We start from the raw sequence: 20505 nt of genomic DNA, 5'->3' as shown, positions 1-20505 counted from the left end.
GTTCGTGTCGTATCAGTGTAAACGTCTTGACCTGACCCCCTGGTCTGCCACAATGTTTAAACAGCAGACCTGTTCTACCACAGCTTCAAATGGCCCTGGAGACAGTCTTGTATGTTCACCTTAATGAAGAGTTTTTATTACCCACCTCTATAGCCCACTTTCTATATCTGCTGTACGAGGAAAGCCTAAGTCAACTGTCAAATCAAATCAAATTGCATTTGTCACATGCGTCAAAAACAACAGGTGTAGGCCTTACTGTGAAAAGCTTACTTACAAGCCCTTAACCAACAATGCAGTTTTAAGAAAAATAAGAGTTAAGAAAAAATATTTACTAAATAAACAAAAGTAAAAATAAAAGAGCAACAATAAAATAACAATAATGAGGCTATATACAAGGAGTACCGGCCCCGAGTCAATGTGCGGGGGTACAGTTTAACTATGTGGGTAATGATAAGGAGTGCTGGACTCTATGCAATTAAGCATGGACATTTTCATTACTGAATGGTTGGGGAGCAATTCAGGATTCACGTCTTCTCCCTCCTCTCTCTTTCCCTCCCTCACTTTGTAGGTTCCTTTGAGAAGATATTATAATATAGGGCTTAAGTATAATTTTGTCGAGCAAAACTTTTTGTGGAAGGTACTATGCAGCGTGCATCGATGAAGTCATCCCCATAGTGATCATACGTACATACCGTACATATCCTTATCCTGGTGCATGAAGGCTACACCTACAGACGGGAACCTGAAATGAGTCCTTCTGGAAGTTCATCGAATATGATGCTTTCGAATGTCGAGGTCGCATAACCCTCCCTCACTGATGCGCTTATCTCCAAGTTATCTGGAGAACACAACCATATCCTGGACAATGCTCAGATTCGAATCTGAAAGGGGATGATGAATGGCCTGAAGGAGAGAAGCCTAGAGACCCAGGAAGAAACCGACCAAGTTGTGTACAATGGTACACATGGCTTGCCTGCGTCTATTTGGTTAGAAAATACATTATTTAAAACAAAAACACATAGTAGAAACGAGATATTGCCCTAATATAGGCTGTTTTAGCCTTCAGACTTTATATAACCATATGAACAAACACCATATCAGCCCATATGAACAAATGTATATAGGCTATAATATTCTTCCCTATATGAACAAATGAATTTTAGGCCATAACTGAAACAATTTATGTAGGCTATATAGGCTATACAATATTCTGCCAATATTAACGAATGGATTTACAATATTTATATCCATACTGATTTAATAAAAAGCAGTAAACATACATTGTTTCACATTCTTTAATAACAGACTCATGGACACAATCACGCAATAGTAAACACAAACAACATTGTTTCACATTCTTTAATAACAGACTAATAAACACAATCACGCTTTCTTCACAGCTTTCCTCGCGCTTCACAGCTTCCCCGGGAAACTCGACGCCTCAGGCGGACAAAATAGTACTGGAGGAAGAAGTTCGCTTCTGCTGCAGTGTTCGTGATCAAATATAACGCGTTGCGGCGGTGCTTCGTAATACAGGACTGCTCAGGTACTTCGTTCAACCGTCAAAGGAGTGGTGTAGAATCAACAGCCAGTGTATAGCGCTCTAGTGACAGACGGGGGACTCGACTTCAAACTATTACTGTTTTGCCGGGACTCGAATCCATTCATGGGTTACCAATTGAGTAACGGTAACTCGCTCTCGAACCGAGAGACCAACGGTATCTAATTTATATCTTATGGAGTTCAGGCGAGGAGCAACCCACTAACCATGCTGCACTCATAAACTGTTGGTGCCGTCTTTGTTTGCAGAGGAAAGTCTGCGGCTCACTTTCCTTTTTCCAGCGGAGGCGAGATTCGTATTTTTTTTATTTTTTTTGGCAGCCTTTCTTCTGCCTCTCTCCTTCCTTTCCCCCGATCGGCTCGCTCCCGTCGCCATCCAACTGACTCGAAGCATCTTTGTTTTTACGGAGTATATACTTGCCTGCTCGATCAGCACCATGAATTCGGATATAAATGTGTACCTCGGCCGGGATAAAACGGGCATCATGCGGAAGAGAGCCCTGCTTCTCCGGAAAGGGTGTAGTTTTGAGATTAGTTCGAGGTAGGTGATGCATGGGGTAATGGGGCTCCCTTTTGGGTATACACTCGCCACTTAACGCAATCCGAAACAGGGATTGATTTGCCGTCCTGTAACATTTGAAACAGCACATGATATCTACCGACCCTATCTCTCCGTGGACTGCAGTTGTTGTGTTAATTGGCTGCTGACCCGGTCACCAGTGAACATATTTGCTCCCCTAAACTCGAGGGATTAACTATGATATCAACACAGTCTATTAGGCTACAGTCAATTCAGTGTTTCACGGTGCTTCAGTAAACTGCAGACCATAGGCCTATGTGTGCGCTTTTTTTGAATTATGTGTGGCATCACGGATGTTCCTTGTGTTTAGCGGGGCATGCCGTGTTATACCCGGTCATTGAGAGGAACACATTGATTTTGTGTTATTATTTTCAATCGATTTTTTGACATTTTGTCTCCACAACCGTGCGTCCACGTTCGGACCGTTACGCATGTGTGCCTGTCGATTCTGATGGACAAAATCACTCAATACCTGCTGCATGTTTATCAATATAGCAGCAAATTAGGTTTAAAATATTACATATTAGCCTACAGCCGTGTGACTCTCTACTCGGGAGTCCACTGTTTGTCCGCTCATCAAACGTAGAGAGAATGTTCTCTTTGCTGCCAGTTTGTACCAGACTGATGGCTACAGTATGCCGTGCACAGTAGTCCTATGGTACATTGTGCCTACATTGGGCATAAATGCACACAGTTGGTATTCACCCCAAGTTATGGAGAGGATTTCTGGCTATAGCCAACACTCATGTTCACTTATTGTCAAGCTCACTTCCCGACCTCGTCGCTAGATGGCACCCATAAGTCCCTCACTCACTGTCAGCCATGGCATTGATTATAAATCTGTCATGTACATTTGATTACATCGCCATTTTATCCGTCCCCCACACAGTAGCCTACCTATCCTAAGATAATCAGGTTTTGGAGGTGTACTGTGTACTGTACTCATACGCGATTAGCTGACAGACTTGATATGGTATTTTGCAGTGGCAATTGCAGCATGTACATTTTGGTGGGGCAAACTCAAAAACCTTTTAGATGCATGCCAGCAAAGCCACTACACAACACAACACTAAACAATACATTTATTGGACTACATTAATTGGTGACAAACAGTGCCCACAACAGCAGTACCAACACCTTACCACTGTTACACCTGGCTATCAGCGGAGCCTTGTCTGGCACCGAAACAGTTAATTCAGCCTCATTTACTGCCTTTTGAAAAAGCATAGCTGATATGGCTAACTAGATTAAACAAATGTGGTTTCTAATGACAATTGAGATGTACAAACTATGGCATAAGGGGACGACGAGCGGATAAGAGGCAATCCGTAATTTCGATTAAGGCATTAATGAGCGAGCTAGGACGGACGTAGTCAATATAACTATTTCAGTCAGAACCGTAGGATAAATAAAGGGGGCATATAAGCAGACAATGAAAGCTCTTACAATATTCAATGATTACATTTCTCTAAAACAGGCTATAGGCTACAGGCTACAGGCTATTACATAATTTATGCAGCAGCATACAATACCTTTTTTGACTCACCTTGTTGTGCTGTGTTCAGTTGAACAGGAAGGTGGCGTGGTGGTCCTTCTTTTGGTCAAATTTTGTCATCAAACTTTGTCATTAAGTCTGTCATTCTCTGGATTTATGGCGCTTTCAAGACAACTGGGAACTCGGACGGAGGTCTAGAAAGAGGCCAGAGTACCCAACTTGGAATTCTGAGTTGGATGACCGTCCAAAATGTATTTTCTGGGTCAGAGCAAATTTTTTTCAGAGTTCCTAGTTGTCTTGAACTCACTGAAGTCTGAGATTTCCCAGTTCAGAGTTCCCAGTCTTTTGAAAACGGCAGAAGTTATACTGGATTGACAGCATGCCCAATGTTAAATGTTTATCCTTTTAAGCTTGGAAAAGAGACCCTTAAACTCAGACTTGTACCACAAATCCACTCCACTGAATAGCAGGCTAGTGATTTATTTGCAATGCTTGCAGTTAGCCACTGATTCCTTCCAAACTACTCATTGTTGAATTTGCAATTTCCAACTTGTAATGTTTATGTCCAATGGCCGATGAGCACCGTTATGTTTTATCTATAATTTATCTTCATAATTTCTCTTCATATGACAAGGATTGAAAAGGATTTGCCAGTAGATTGTCGACTTGATTCATGATGATGACTGCTAGCTTGCGTGTTAAAAATCAGTCCAATCAAAGCTACTGTAGATATAATGTGATTTTTTTTTCTCCCTAATTTTCGTGGTATCCAATCGCTAGTAATTACTATCTTGTCTCATCGCTACAACTCCCGTACGGGCTCGGGAGAGACGAAGGTCGAAAGTCATGCGTCCTCCGAAGCACAACCAAACCAAGCCGCACTGCTTCTTAACACAGCGCGCCTCCAACCCGGAAGCCAGCCGCACCAATGTGTCGGAGGAAACACCGTGCACCCGCCCCCCTTGGTTAGCGCGCACTGCGCCCGGCCCGCCACAGGAGTCGCTGGAGCGCGATGAGACAAGGATATCCCTACCGGCCAAACCCTCCCTAACCCGGACGACGCTAGGCCAATTGTGCGTCGCCCCACGGACCCCCCGGTCGCGGCCGGCTGCGACAGAGCCTGGTTGCGAACCCAGAGACTCTGGTGGCACAGCTAGCGCTGCGATGCAGTGCCCTAGACCACTGTGCCACCCGGGAGGCGATATAATGTGATTTGACATAATTTTTTCTCTGGCCAATGACCTTGAGCCTTCTTGGATGAGCACTTCTAATGTAACTCTATGGCAGCACCCAAGGGGCTTGACTTTTCGAGATCTCCCCGTAGATTTTGTGGTGATGTGGTGTCCTCATGAGGACAGAACACTGAGCCAATCACAGCGCCACTAGAGAACATTACCAACCCCTACCCTCTGTATTTTCTGCTGGCTGCCCCACCTCCACAGAAAGCGCTGAGCTAGGCTGAAACACCTGCATTTTGGAGCTGCCTTACTCAAGAAAGCAAAAAAGAGACCACTTAAAGATACATTTTTTTTTTTACATTGTTTGCAACCTGATATGTGACACGTATTAATACCAAAATAACATGCAAAAGAGGCAAACAAATATGTAAAAAATCTTTGCCACTGCTTTTGTAGGGCCTAATATTTATGCTGTCCTGTCATCGGCATCATGTCTTGAAGAGAGAGACAACAACACATATGCTAAAAAGCTATGTTGAGTAGCCTCATCTGTGATGTATTGTCATGGATAGGCTAAGGCTATATCTCAATGTTCTAGTTTTATATCTTTATGTTTCCCACTGCACTGTTTTCTGACTAATTCGTTCAGATATTGATATTTTAATTGCATACTTTTATACATGGGTGAATGTGTGTCTGTTTTTCTCATGCCACAGTCCTAGATATTTATATTTTTATACATCAAAACTCTTGTGTATTCTTGTTTTTGGCTGTGCAAGTCGTGTTTTTCACCACATAAGAGCACCAGGTTCTCTCTTGATTGATTGTCTTTAATTCACTCAAGTCTGTGACCATTTCACAGGACTCTCCATTATGTGGCACCAAGTTGCGAGCACACACTATATGAACAAGCTCAACGAGTGTACACACACACACTCTCCCTCTCTCTCTCTCTATGAGTACAAATAATAAGTCAACCTATATGAAGAATGCCAACTCCAAGTGTAATTTAAAAGTAAGTGCTTTGCAGAGAGCTGTGTCCATTGCTATATTTTGAAATAGAGACCATCCAAGCAATTTGTAGAGTTGTTTGGAAACAATAGGTTCATTGGAAACCTTGGAATCTGCTCTTTTCGGTGGGGTATAGCAATCAAAATGTCTGGCGTGCATGGACCTCTGTAGGATAAATATGGACGAAGTGGTATTTGGTAAGCTCCGTTCCCTTCTTTGTCATCAGTCTCTTTATTCTTAATTTGACAATTGATAATATTGTCACGCATCAGACTATTGTCAATTGTATCTTGTCTTTAGGCCACATCTATTATTACTATATGTGTGAAATTAGTTTCAATATACACTGAGTATAGCAGACATTAGGAACACCTTCCTAATTTTGAATTGCACCCCTTTTGCTCTCAGAACAGCCTCAATTCGTTGGGGCATGGACTCTACAAGGTGTCAAAAGCGCTCCACAGGGATGCTGGCCCATGTTCACTCCAATGCTTCCCACAGTTGTGTCAAGTTGGCTGGATGTCCTTTGGGTGGCGGACCATTCTTGATACACACAGGAAACTGTTGAGAGTGAAAAACCTAGCAGCCTTGCAGTTCTTGATACTAACCAGTGGGCCTTGCACCTATTACCATACCCCGTTCAAAGACACTTACATTTTTTGTCTTGCCCATTCACCCTCTGAATGGCACACATACACAATCCATGTCTCAATTGTCTCAAGGCTTAAAACCATTCTTTAACCTGTCTCCTCCCCTTCATCTACACTGATTGAATTGGATTTAACCTCTACGGGATCAGTGTCTCTTACATTCAGTAATCTTGCTCTGATTTGTCATCCTGAGAGTCCCAGAGATAAAATGTAGTATAGTTTTGTTTGATAAAATCATTGTTAATATTAAAATGTAGGAACTGGGTTCTAAAGTTTGTACCCCTGTTGTTTCTGGCCCCATACCCACCCCGGTTAGTGTCTTTTCTGTATGGAAGCTCATTTTTCATTTCCTGCCTAAACTGCAATATTATATTATGTCCTTTCTCTTGCATTTCAAAGATGGTAGGAAAAAAACAAACATGTTTTTTTGTTTGTATTATCTTTCACCAGATCTAATGTGTTATATTCCCCTACATTAATTTCACATTTCCACAAACTTCAAAGTGCTTCCTTTGAAATGGTATCAAGAATATGCATATCCTTGCTTCAGGTCCTGAGCTCCAGGCAGTTAGATTTGGGTATGTCATTTTAGGTGAAAATTGAAAAAAAAGGGTCCGACCCTTAAGAAATTTTAACAAGTGACATCAATAAGGGATCATAACTTTCACCTGGATTCACCTGGTCTATCTATGTCATGGAAAGATCAGGTGTTCTTAATGATTCGTGCACTCGGGGTAGTTGAGGTGTAGTTTGGACGTGCCAGCTAGGCTGGCAGAAAATACACTGTCGACTTATTTTAGTATTTACAGTCTATGCACTTCTGGACCAATCAATACATTTTCTGAATGATTACAATTTACATTTGGTGTCCTGAGGTTTCTTACGACCTATTTTAACATAATAAATGCATTCATTTCGCATGACCGTCATGGCCATTCTAGTAGTGACAGACACACACAATCAGACAGACACGTTCACTTGAATTATTAGAAAGATTTCAAATAGTTTGAACCCAGTTTGCTTAGAAAGTAATTCTGTAGAGGACTCCTCTAATGCTTTGGGGATGTCTCCAAATGGGATTTTAATGAATTATTTAAACACCAAAAACAAGCTGTTAGCACAGGCTCTTAACACAGCGAGGGAAGCTGGATAGGATTTTCCTCAACCAGACATACATTAACCAGACAATCAATCAATAACTGTCTTTCTTGATTTCTATTGTATTCTCTCGAGAATGCAATCTGGTTTCCGCTCAGATTATGGATGTGTCACTGCAACCTTAAAGGTCCTCAATGATGTCACCATTGCCCTTGATTCTAAGCAATATTGTGCTACTATTTTTATTGACATGGCCAAAGCTTTAGATACGGTAGACCATTCCATTATTGTGGGCCGGCTAAGGAGTATTGGTGTTTCTGAGGGGTCTTTGGCCTGGTTTGTGAACTACCTCTCTCAAAGAGTGCAGTGTATAAAGTCAGAAAATCTGTCTCAGCCACTGCCTGTCACCAAGGGAGTACCCCAAGGCTTGATCCTAGGCCCCACGCTCTTCTCAATTTACATCAACAACATAGCTCAAGCAGTAGGAAGCTCTCTCATCCATTTATATACAGATGATACAGTCTTATACTCAGTTGGCCCCTCTCGGGTTTTTGTGTTAAATGCTCTACAACAAAGCTTTCTTAGTGTCGAACAAGCTTTCTCTACCCTTAGCCTTGTTCTCAACACCTCCAAAACAAAGGTCATGTGGTTTGGTAAGAAGAATGCCCCTCTCCCCGCAGGTGTGATTACTACCTCTGAGGGTTTAGAGCTTGAGGTAGTCACCTCATACAAGTACTTGGGAATATGGCTAGATGGTGGACTGTCCTTTTCTCAGCACATATCAAAGCTGCAGGCTAAAGTTAAATCTAGACTTGGTTTCCTCTATCGTCATTGCTCCTCTTTCACCCCAGCTGCCAAACTAACCCTGACTCAGATGACCATCCTACCCATGCTCGATTACGGAGACATAATTTATAGATCGGCAGGTAAGGGTGCTCTCGAGCAGCTAGATGTTCTTTACCATTTGGCCATCAGATTTGCCACCAATGCTCCTTATAGGACACACTATAAACTCCTCTGTAAACTGGTCATCTCTGTATACTGGTTGCAAGACCCACTGGTTGATGCTTATTTATAAAACCCTCTTAGGCCTCACTCCCCAATATCTGAGATATCTACTGCAGCCGTCATCCTCCACATACAACATCCATTCTGCCAGTCACATTCTGTTAAAGGTCCCCAAAGCACACACATCCCTGGGTCGCTCCTCCTTTCAGTTACGATGCAGCTAGCGACTGGGACGAGCTGCACAAACACTCAAACTGGACACTTTTATCCCAATCTCTTCATTCAAAGACTCAATCATGGACACTCTTGCTGACAGTTGTGGCTGCTTTGTGTGATGTGTTGTTGTCTCTACCTTCTTTGCCCTTTAATGTTTGTACCATGTTTTGTGCTGCTACCATGCTGTTATTTTGTTGTGTTGCTACCATGCTGTGTTGTCATGTGTTGCTGCCTTGCTATGTTGTTGTCTTAGGTCTGTCTTTATTTAGTGTTGTCTCTCTCTTGTTGTGATGTGTGTTTTGTCCTATATTTATATATATATATTTTTTTTTATCCCAGGCCCCTTCCCCGCAGGAGGCCTTTTGCGTTTTGGTAGGCCGTCATTGTAAATTAGAATTTACAAGATGGAAGGCACAGTGATGCCCTGGGGAAGGCACAGTGATGCCGAAACGTTGGTAAATACCCATTAAATTGCTGGGAGTTTATACATGGAGTGTGCGACTTTCTTTATTTTGATAGTTTATATCATATCCTGTCCAGCCAATCTGTCCCTGTATTAGCTTCCTGTGTTGATGCTGATATGAATACATAATTAGACCATCAGAACCCTGAGAGAGGAGAGATAAGGTACAGATTTATGGCCTGGGTGACAGTCTGTTCATGCATTAGCCACCTGCACTAACGCCAACCAATAAAAGCATATATAAACTGTATGGTTTCAGCCCTGAATGCTGACCGTATATCACGGGTATGACAAAACATGTATTTTTACTGCACTAATTACATTGGTAACCAGTTTATAATAGCAACAAGGCACATCGGGGGTTTGTGGTATATGGCCATTATACCACGGCTAAGGGCTGTGTCCAGGCACTCTGCGCTGCGTCGTGCTTAAGAACAGCCCTTAGCCGTGGTATATTGGCTATATACAACACCCCTTCGTGCCTTATTGCTTAAATATATCATGGAGTTACATATTTCTGTGAAAAAAAGTTATTGAAAGGATATTACTAACTATTCCCAACCACCATATTACACTTGCTATAGACGTCTTATATACCATACATCCAATAAGCAATGTGTACCACAACTTGCTATTTCCTGTGTTGGCCTATGCAGTTAGTCAGTAGCACTCAGTAATAATTGATTCACATGTCTGCATATTTCCTGGCACTCAGCTGATGAGAAATGTGCTTCTCCTCTTATAATGTTTATGTACTATAGTAAGACCAGCTGTATGCCAGTGCATACCTTTACTTAAATGAACTCCAACACCTTTTCCTAACATGCTGACCAGACCGCTCGTGTCGCGTGCAAAATAAATGTACACATACATGTTATTCAATCATTGCACCCACACTGCTCACTCGCGTCAGCGAGCGTCTGCGAAGCCGGCCGCTAAAATAGAACTTGGGTCTATTTGTGACGCTCAACGCGCTACAAGTCCTGCCTCTCAAATCTCATTGGTTTTTAGGAGCATATACCCACGTGGGTGATGAACTGACGTCCACAATCCAGTCCAGTTGGTGATGGTAATGCACCTTAAAGTTGTTTGCCAAACGCAAAATTAAGTCCAAAGAAGAAAAAGAAGCGTGAAGGAAGAAGGAGAAATGACGAGAAACGAATTCGGTTTACCCTTTTATCTGTGGATTAATTGTTGGAGTAGAGGACCTTGTGCATTTCAGGTTAAAAAACAACCCAATGTTTATATCCCAGGACAAATTAGCTAGCGACAGCAAGATCTTCATTTTGGGTCAGTCACAGTGGTCAGGTATTCTGCCACTGTGTACTCTGTGTTTAGGGCCAAATAACATTCTAGTTTGCACTGTTTTTTTGTACATTCTTTCCAATGTGTCAAGCAATTATTATTTTTTTCTCGTGGTTTGGTTGGGACTAATTGTGTTGCTGTCCTGGGGCTCTGCGGCGTCTGTTTGTGTTTGTGAACAGAGCCCCAGGACCAGCTTGCTTAGGGGGCTCTTCTCCAGGTTAATTTCTCTGTAGGTGATGGCTTTGTTATGGAAGGTTTGGGAAGGTTTGTAGAATTTAACGACTCTTTTGTGGATTTTCATAATTAGTGGGTATCGTCCTAATTTTGCTCTGCATGTATTTTTTGGGCGTCTTTGCTGTTTGACGTTATACACTGAGGATTTTTTTGCAGAATTCTGCATGCAGAGTCTCAATTTGGTGTTTTTCACATTTTGTGAATTCTTGGTTGGTGAGCTGACCTCAGACCTCACAACCATGAAGGGCAATCGGTTCTATAACTGATCAAGATCCTAATTGGTATGTCGAATTACATTACCTTTTGATGGCATAGAAGGCCCTTCTTGCCTTGTCTCTCAGATCATTCACAGCTTTGTGGAAGTTGCCTGTGGCGCTGATGTTTAGGCCGAAGCATGTCTATTTTTTGTGTGGTCTAGGGCAATGGTGTCTAGATGGAATTTGTGGTCCTGGCAACTGGACCTTTTTTAAAACACCATTATTTTTGTTTTACTGAGATTTTCTGACAGGGGCCAGGTCGGACAGAATCTATGCAGAAGATCTAGGTGCTGCTGTAGGCCCTCCTTGGTTGGGGATAGAAGCACCAGATCACCAGCAAACAGTAGACATTTGACTTCAGATTCTAGTAGGGTGTTCTTGTGCCCCCGCCAATTCGTTGATATGTATGTTGAAGAGGGTGTTGAAGAGGGTCTCTCTCTCTCTCTCTGCCTCTTGTTGTTTCTCTCCCCTAAATTCTTTGTTCTGTCTCCCTCTCTCTCTCTTCCCTGCTCGTACAATATCCTCAGAGAAAGGTTTAATTAGTGTATCTACTTTGATACATCATTTATGTCTATATAAATCTCTCTTGCTGCCAACAGTGTTGTGTAACCAACTAGAGTACAGTACAGAAGTGTCTCCTCTTATTTGTGTCAGCATGTTGGTTTGAGAGCAGAACAGAACAGTCAGACAAGTAGTCTGAAGACGGGATCCAGATGGGGGTGAATCATCTGATCATCCTAAATTGGAAATATTAGCGAGAAACCCATGTTACGAATGTTGTACCCCAACTTTCTCAGTCAGAAAAGATGCAGGATTTCCGAGGTAGCGCATGAAAGCAGCTTCAGTGACCCTGCCAGTAAGAGCGTCTCTGATTGGCTGGGCCTGTGGGGTCTTGTCTGTGAGCCTGTTGTGACCTCCGATGGGAGGAGGTGTGATGTGGAAAATCTCTGACTCACAGCCTGCCATAGTGTTTCTAGTGGAGCTCTAGTGTGAAACTGTCTGCATCATATAATAGATGGAGAGAGAAAGGGGAAGTGACCTCACACTGTGGTGTGTGTGTGGTGTGTTTGTGTGTGTACGTGCATGTGTGTGTATCCGTGTGTGAGAGAGAGCGAGATAACGTGTGTGTGGTTTATTGAGTGTGTGTAATGTATTCTGTACATCCACATGCTACACATATGCTCCACACATATGGATGTACAGAATAAATACATATACTGTATGCTCAATATTTCAGCAAATAGAGTATATTCATCACTACATTTGACAGCTCTGTGCACATGTTTGTGAAAGTGGTTTGTATGATCTTTGATGTTGTGTACTGTAACTGAATTCACCCATGTGGTGTGTCACACTTGCATGCATGCTTTTTTGTGTGTTAGTGGGTGTATCATTTAGAGGTTGACCGATTAATCGGAATGGCCGATAAATTAGGGCTGATTTCAAGTTTTCATAACAATCGGTAATCTGCATTTTTGGACACCGATTATGGCCGATTACATTGCACTCCATGAGGAGACTGCGTGGCAGGCTGACTACCTGTTACGCGAGTGCAGCAAGGAGCCAAGGTAAGTTGCTAGCTAGCATTAAACTTATCTTATAAAAAACAATCAATCTTAACATAATCACTAGTTAACTACTAGTGGTTGATGATGATATTACTAGTTTATCTAGCTTGTCCTGCGTTGCATATAATCGATGCGGTGCCTGTTAATTTATCATCGAATCACAGCCTAAAACTTCTTACCTGGAAATATTGAAGACTCATGTTAAAAGGAACCACCGTATGTTCTCATGTTCTGAGCAAGGAACTTAAACGTTAGCTTTTTTACATGGCAAATATTGCACTTTTACTTTCTTCTCCAACACTTTGTTTTTGCATTATTTAAACCAAATTGAATATGTTTCATTATTTATTTGAGACTAAATTGATATTATTGATGTATTATATTAAGTTAAAATAAAAGTGTTAATTCAGTATTGTTGTAATTGTCATTATTACAAATATATATATAAAAATCGGCAGATTAATCGGTATCGAATTTGTTGGTCCTCCAATAATTGGTATCGGTATTGGTGTTGAAAAAACCTAATCGGTCGAACTCTAGAATCTTTAGCCTTTGACCTTTCTCTGTCCATTTCTGCCATGAAAGCAGAGTGTGGTCTTCATGGCTGGTTGCTATATATACATGCACATGATTCTGGTTGTTTCTACTATTCCACCACGGCAGGCCTTCACAGTATAGAGCACATGTCCCAAATGGAATCCTATTTCCTATTTAGTGCATATAGGGAATAGGATGCCATTTGGAACAAAGACATAGTCAGCCCCAAAGAGGGCTCAGTGAGCTCGGATAAACACTGGACCATAATCACTGCCATATGTGTCTTCAGCAGAGCAGAGCCCACCACACAATACAGCCCACCAATCTCATTTAGCCAGAAAAATAGACTAAATAGGGATGGAGAAAAATACAAAAAAGCCCTCTCTTGATTACAGCTTTCCGTGTGTCTGGATCCGTTTATGGTTTAAAGACACATATCTACATATTACAGAAACCTTGCGTGTGTGTGTGGGTGTGTGCATGCATGTGTGTGTGTGTGAGTGCGTTAGTGTGTATTATAGCTAACATGTGTGTGTACACACTGCATATACAGTGGGGAGAACAAGTATTTGATACACTGCCGATTTTGCAGGTTTTCCTACTTACAAAGCATGTAGAGGTCTGTCATTTTTATCATAGGTACACTTCAACTGTGAGAGACGGAATCTAAAACAAAAATCCAGAAAATCACATTGTATGATTTTTAAGTAATTAATTTGCATTTTATTGCATGACATAAGTATTTGATCACCTACCAACCAGTAAGAATTCCGGCTCTCACAGACCTGTTAGTTTTTCTTTAAGAAGCCCTCCTGTTCTCCACTCATTACCTGTATTAACTGCACCTGTTTGAACTCGTTACCTGTATAAAAGACACCTGTCCACACACTCAATCAAACAGACTCCAACCTCTCCACAATGGCCAAGACCAGAGAGCTGTGTAAGGACATCAGGGATAAATTGTAGACCTGTACAAGGCTGGGATGGGCTACAGGACAATAGCAAAGCAGCTTGGTGAGAAGGCAACAACTGTTGGCACAATTATTAGAAAATGGAAGAAGTTCAAGATGACGGTCAATCACCCTCGGTCTGGGGCTCCATGCAAGATCTCACCTCGTGGGGCATCAATGATCATGAGGAATGTGAGGGATCAGCCCAGAACTACACGGCAGGACCTGGTCAATGACCTGAAGAGAGCTGGGACCACAGTCTCAAAGAAAACCATTAGTAACACACTACGCCGTCATGGATTAAAATCCTGCAGCGCACGCAAGGTCCCCCTGCTCAAGCCAGCGCATGTCCAGGCCCGTCTGAAGTTTGCCAATGACCATCTGGATGATCCAGAGGAGGAATGGGAGAAGGTCATGTGGTCTGATGAGACAAAAATAGAGCTTTTTGCTCTAAACTCCACTCGCCGTGTTTGGAGGAATAGAAGGATGAGTACAACCCCAAGAACACCATCCCAACCGTGAAGCATGGAGGTGGAAACATCATTCTTTGGGGATGCTTTTCTGCAAAGGGGACAGGACGACTGCACCGTATTGAGGGGAGGATGGATGGGGCCATGTATCGCGAGATCTTGACCAACAACCTCCTTCCCTCAGTAAGAGCATTGAAGATGGGTCGTGGCTGGGTCTTCCAGCATGACAACGACCCGAAACACACAGCCAGGGCAACTAAGGAGTGGCTCCGTAAGAAGCATTTCAAGGTCCTGGAGTGGCCTAGCCAGTCTCCAGACCTGAACCCAATAGAAAATCTTTGGAGGGAGCCGAAAGTCCGTATTGCCCAGCGACAGCCCCGAAACCTGAAGGATCTGGAGAAGGTCTGTATGGAGGAGTGGGCCAAAATCCCTGCTGCAGTGTGTGCAAACCTGGTCAAGAACTACAGGAAACGTATGATCTCTGTAATTGCAAACTAAGGTTTCTGTACCAAATATTCAGTTCTGCTTTTCTGATGTATCAAATACTTATGTCATGCAATAAAATGCAAATTAATTACTTAAAAATCATACAATGTGATTTTCTGGATTTTTGTTTTAGATTCCTTCTCTCACAGTTGAAGTGTACCTATGATAAAAATTACAGACCTCTACATGCTTTGTAAGTAGGAAAACCTGCAAAATCGGCAGTGTATCAAATACTTGTTCTCCCCACTGTATGTATGTGTGCACTAGAGTGTGTGTGTGTGTGTGTGTGTGTGTGTGTGTGTGTGTGTGCGCCTGTGCGTGTGTAGTGCAGCACACTGCTCTGCTCCGGGAGGTTTCACTCTGGAAAAGCGTTTCCCGTTATAACGTGCTGCTGGAAATGGCCCAGTGTGTGGATGAAAGGAGTTGTATTTCCACAGGGCCTCGTTTGAGACTCAGGGGGTTTGAGCACAGCCACAAGCCACGTGACGAAAGGAGGGAAGAGGGCTGGGTGTGTGTTTTTGACTGTTCTTGCTCTGTGAGGTGATGTAAGGAGTGTGTGTTTGTGTGTGTGGGTGTTTGTGCGTGCATTCCATAATTATGTACTATATAAGTGAGAGAAAATAGATTGTATTCACTTGGCTGAATGACTGACAGATAAAAAGCCAGTGTCAAGGTTATGATATTGACTTGCCTAAATCTTCATTACTTATGGTAATTCACACATGAATATACAGGTGACTGCCTAAACAATGCGAGCTGTATGGGGCCATAAGCAAACAAGAAAATGCTCATCCAGACGCGGAGCTCCTAATGGCCGGTGAACTTAATACAGGATAACTGAAATCCGTATGACCTCATTTCTACCAGCATGTCACCTGTGCAACTAGAGGGATACAAACTCGAGATCACCTCTACTCCACACACAGAAACGCATACCACACTCTCCCCCACCCTCCATTTGGTAAATTGGACCATAACTCCTGCTTACAAGGAAAAACTCAAACAGGAAGTAACAGTGACGTGTTCAATATGGAAGTGGTTCGATGAAGCGGATGCTAAACTACAGGACTATTTCGCTAGCACAGACTGGAATATGTTCCGGGATTCATCTGATGGCATTGAGGAGTTTACCACATCTGTCACATCTGGCTTCATTAATAAGTGCATCAATGACATTGTCCCCACAGTGATCATACATACATATCCCAACCAGAAGCTATGGAATACAGGCAACATCCGCACTGAGCTAGGCTAGAGCTGCCGCTTTCAAGGATCAGGACACTAATCGGAAGTCGTGACATATTCATACCAATCTATGAACCTCAGCTATCATAGTTGTATCAACTTCAAGTCTGAATGCCATTAATGAAGCCAATGGATAAAGTAGAATATAATAACTGGCTGGATGACGGCTCTGGCTGGTCATGGCTGGATGACGGCTCTGGCTGGTCATGGCTGGATGACGGCTCTGGCTGGTCATGGCTGGATGACGGCTCTGGCTGGTCATGGCTGGATGACGGCTCTGGCTGGTCATGGCTGGATGACGGCTCTGGCTGGTCCTGGCTGGACGGCTCTGGCTGGTCCTGGCTGGACGGCTCTGGCTGGTCCTGGCTGGACGGCTCTGGCCAGACGGACAGCGCTGGGCAGGCAGACAGTTCAGACAGCGCTGGGAAGGCAGGCAGTTCAGACAGCGCTGGGAAGGCAGGCAGTTCAGACAGCGCTGGGAAGGCAGGCAGTTCAGACAGCGCTGGGAAAGCAGGCAGTTCAGACTCAGGCTGCGCTGGAGAGGAGGAAGGCTCTGACAGCGCTGGGCAGACGGATGGCTCAGATGGCGCTGGGCAGACGGATGGCTCAGATGGCGCTGGGCAGACGGATGGCTCAGATGGCGCTGGGCAGACGAGCAGTGCAGGCAGCTCAGACGGCGCTGGGCAGACGAGCAGTGCAGGCGGCGTTGGGCAGGCAGGCAGTACAGACGGTGCTGGGCAGACGAGCAGTGCAGGCGGCGTTGGGCAGACGGCCGACTCTGACCTGCTGAGGCGCACAGTAGGCCTGGTGCGTGGTGCCGGAACTGGTGGTACCGGACTGGAGACACGCACCTCAAGGCTAGTGCGGGGAACAGGAACAGGGCACACTGGACTCTCGAGGCGCACTATAGGCCTGGTGCGTGGTACCGGAACTGGTGGTACCGGACTGAGGGCACGCACCTCAGGGCGAGTGCGGGGAGAAGGAACAGTGCGTACAGGGCTCTGGAGATGCACAGGAGGCTTGGTGCGTGGTGCCAGAACTGGAGGTACTGGGCTGGAAACACGCACCGCAGGGAGAGCGCGAGGAGGAGGAACTGGGCTCTGGAGACGCACTGGAAACATGGTGCGTGGTGTAGGCACTGGTGGAACTGGACAGACCGGACCGTGAAGACGCACTGGAGGTCTTGAGAGCAGGGCTGGCACCATCCGCCCTGGCTGGATCTTCACCCTAGCCCGGCAGATGTGGGGAGCTGAGATGTTGCGCACCGGGCTAAGCACACGCACCGGGGACACCGTGCGCTCCACCGCATAACACGGTGCCTGCCCGGGACGACGCCCTCTCTCTCCACTGGAAGCACGGCTGGGAGATCTGTAGCGGCGAGCTGGCAGAGGACGTGCAGGGCTAGGAAGGCGCACAGGAGGCCTGGTGCGTGAGGCTGGCACAGTCTTAACCAGACGGCTAGCACGCACCTCAGGACGAGTATGGAGAGCTGTTCCCGGTGACATCAACTCCCCGACACGTTCAGTCGGGCGGATGTCGTGCCTCATGCACCAAACCAGCACCTCCCTCATAACTCTCTCCTCCAATTTCCCCATTAACTCCTTCACTGTATCTGCGTCGCTCACCTCCAATTCCGCCCTGACCGGATCCTTACGGTAAGCAGGGGGAGTTGGCTCAAGTCTCCTACTTGACCCAGCTACACTCCCTTTTAGCTCCCCCCCAATAAATTTTTGGGGTGAGCCTCTCGGGCTTCCAGCCGCTCTGCCTTGCTAGCGCCTCAATGCCGTCTCTCCGCTTTCGCTGCCTCCAGCTCAGCTTTGGGACGGCGACACTCCTCTGGCTCTGCCCAGGGTCCTTCTCCCTCCAGAATCTCCTCCCATGTCCATTCCTCCTTGTACCACTGCTGCTGTCGCTGCTGCCCGTTGCCACGCTGCTTGGTCCGGGTTAGGTCGGTGGTTCTGTAACGGCTTTCTTCCTGGGATGAAGGAGAGGACCAAAATGCAGCGCGGTTATTGTTCAACATGTTTGGCAAGACGATAAACGATGAACATTAACAAATAACAAAATAACAAACGTGAAAGCCTAGACAGTCCTATCTGGTGCAGAACACAAACACAGAGACAGGAAACATAACACATGGACAACCCACCCCAACTCACGCCCTGACCAACTAAATAAATACAAGAAAAAGGAAAAACAGGTCAGGAACGTGACATCGTCGTATAGAGGAGAAGGAGAAGACCAAGGTGCAGCGTGGTAAGTGTTCATGATAATAATTTAATAAAAACTGAACATTACACAAAATAACAACGAGGAAAAAACGAAAAAGTTCTGCAAGGTGACATACACTAAACAGAAAACAACCACCCACAAACACAGGTGGGAACAGGCTACCTAAGTATGATTCTCAATCAGAGACAACGATAGACAGCTGCCTCTGATTGAGAACCATACCAGGCCAAACACACAGAAATACAAAACAAGGACAACATAGAACACCAGACATAGAATGCCCACCCAAACTCACGCCCTGACCAACCAAAATAGAGACAAAAAAGGATCTCTACGGTCAGGGCGTGACAATAACTTTATTGTGCCAAGGATGGAAGTCCTGTATACCTCTACTGCAGTTATTACCACATTGTAGCCGGTACATTGAATATATTCACTGATCATGTACTCTTCCTTGGCAAATAAAGGTGCGGTTCAGGTATGAATCTCTGAGACATTCTTTTTTCAGTCATATCCAATACCAGGTGTAACAAACTCCATTCTTTGAATGATGCTGTGTCTGCATGTATGTATTACAATTATACACTTCAGCAGCGTGTACTGCTCCTGGGACATCAATGATTACACATTGTAACTTTGCAATAGACTAGAAACATGATTTAAGTCAAGTCTGATTTGTAATGCATATATACAGAAACAATCTATGCATATCTAACTCCCTTCATCTGCATTAATCTGAGGACACGGCATATGATGAATTACAGTGCTACCCTAATATTCTCTCAGTTCATCACAATTACAGTGTCTCTAGCGTTGTCTCCTAACCAGTCTTGGGCCCCCAGTTGGCCCGAAGGTTATCTTAAGAGCGGGTGAGGTGGCGATGACGGGACTGGATTCCTCTCTCACATCAAAACATACCTGCAGACGAGAGACAGATGGATAGAGAAAGAGCATGATTAAGCCTTGTTTTTTTTTATTCTAACACAGTCAGTCATTTGGTGAAATGCAAAACTGACCTTGGATCATTAACTCTGGGACTACTACATCTCTATCTGTATTTCAATGTAAAGCATCTCTTTAATAATACGTCCTGTTGATCCGACCACGTGACCTCTCACCTATGATCATGCTGTGCCCTCTGTGTCAGCCAGTTCAGATGTTGGAGGGGTTTACCAACACAGTTCATATAACCTAGAGGATTTAGGGAGAAGAGGGAGAGGGATTAAGTGAAGGAGAGAGACTGTTATTGTGTGTGTGTGTGTGGTCTCACCTGGTGTCCACACTAAGTGGCTACAGAGTACTTTATGCTGAAAAACAGACATGAGGACAAACAATATAAGATAATGTCATCATTTGAAATCAATACCACTTGAAGCTTGTAAAAAAAGCTAACCGTTACACTGTCATGAAATATGATTACATATTGATTATGAAACAAATGACATGGCCTGCTTATGAATTGCCATGAAAGAAAGTTAGATTAATTCAACTGAAAATGGCGAGAACAGGCATTCGTAGCTAAATGCGTTTGGTTAGCGTGAGAATAATAATTGCATGAATTATCATTCTACGGTATGTAATATAGTAGAATGTTATGAACCGACACTGAATCGTAGGAGCTAACTACTAGCTATGTAGAAGTTGGACGGAAGAACGCCCAGTGCTGCTTACCTGAGATGCCATCATCACACAGTCCTTCGTAGGTGTCCTCTATGACTTCCTTTGTGTCGGAAAAAAAGTTGCTTTCAGAATAATTATTTTTGATTGAAAATAAAAAAGTTTTGCTCTCGACAAAAAGACACAAATGTACCTCCATAGCATATAACAATGTGCCTGTGAAGACAGAATTCTTGACGCACAACCGAAGATGATGCCATAACCTGCCAGCACGCCCACAAGCGAGCCACTCAGGCGCAAAATGATGACGGGTGAAAGAGGGCGAGGAGCGATATGGGAGTAACA

The 20505-nt window shown here is 44.1% G+C and overlaps 1 protein-coding gene across 4 annotated transcripts in view; it reads left to right on the top strand.

The window, feature by feature from the left end:
* The first annotated feature begins 1451 nt into the window (after nucleotides 1-1451).
* The window catches only part of LOC139551721 (GTPase-activating Rap/Ran-GAP domain-like protein 3), a 179309-nt gene continuing 160255 nt past the window's right edge, over nucleotides 1452-20505 (top strand). For 3 of the 4 annotated variants that reach the window (XM_071362997.1, XM_071362999.1, XM_071362996.1), the window contains exon 1: nucleotides 1453-2101. In XM_071362997.1, the coding sequence (XP_071219098.1) occupies nucleotides 1998-2101 (104 nt within the window). In that variant the 5' untranslated portion in view covers nucleotides 1453-1997. Of the gene's footprint in view, nucleotides 2102-20505 lie in introns of all 4 variants that reach the window. The other variant, XM_071363003.1, reaches the window with a different exon arrangement.

Source organism: Salvelinus alpinus, chromosome 24 (assembly GCF_045679555.1).
Source record: "Salvelinus alpinus chromosome 24, SLU_Salpinus.1, whole genome shotgun sequence".
Classification (NCBI taxonomy): domain Eukaryota; kingdom Metazoa; phylum Chordata; class Actinopteri; order Salmoniformes; family Salmonidae; genus Salvelinus; species Salvelinus alpinus.
Note: the sequence above shows the minus strand (reverse complement) of the source record. Positions and strands in the feature narration are given on the sequence as shown.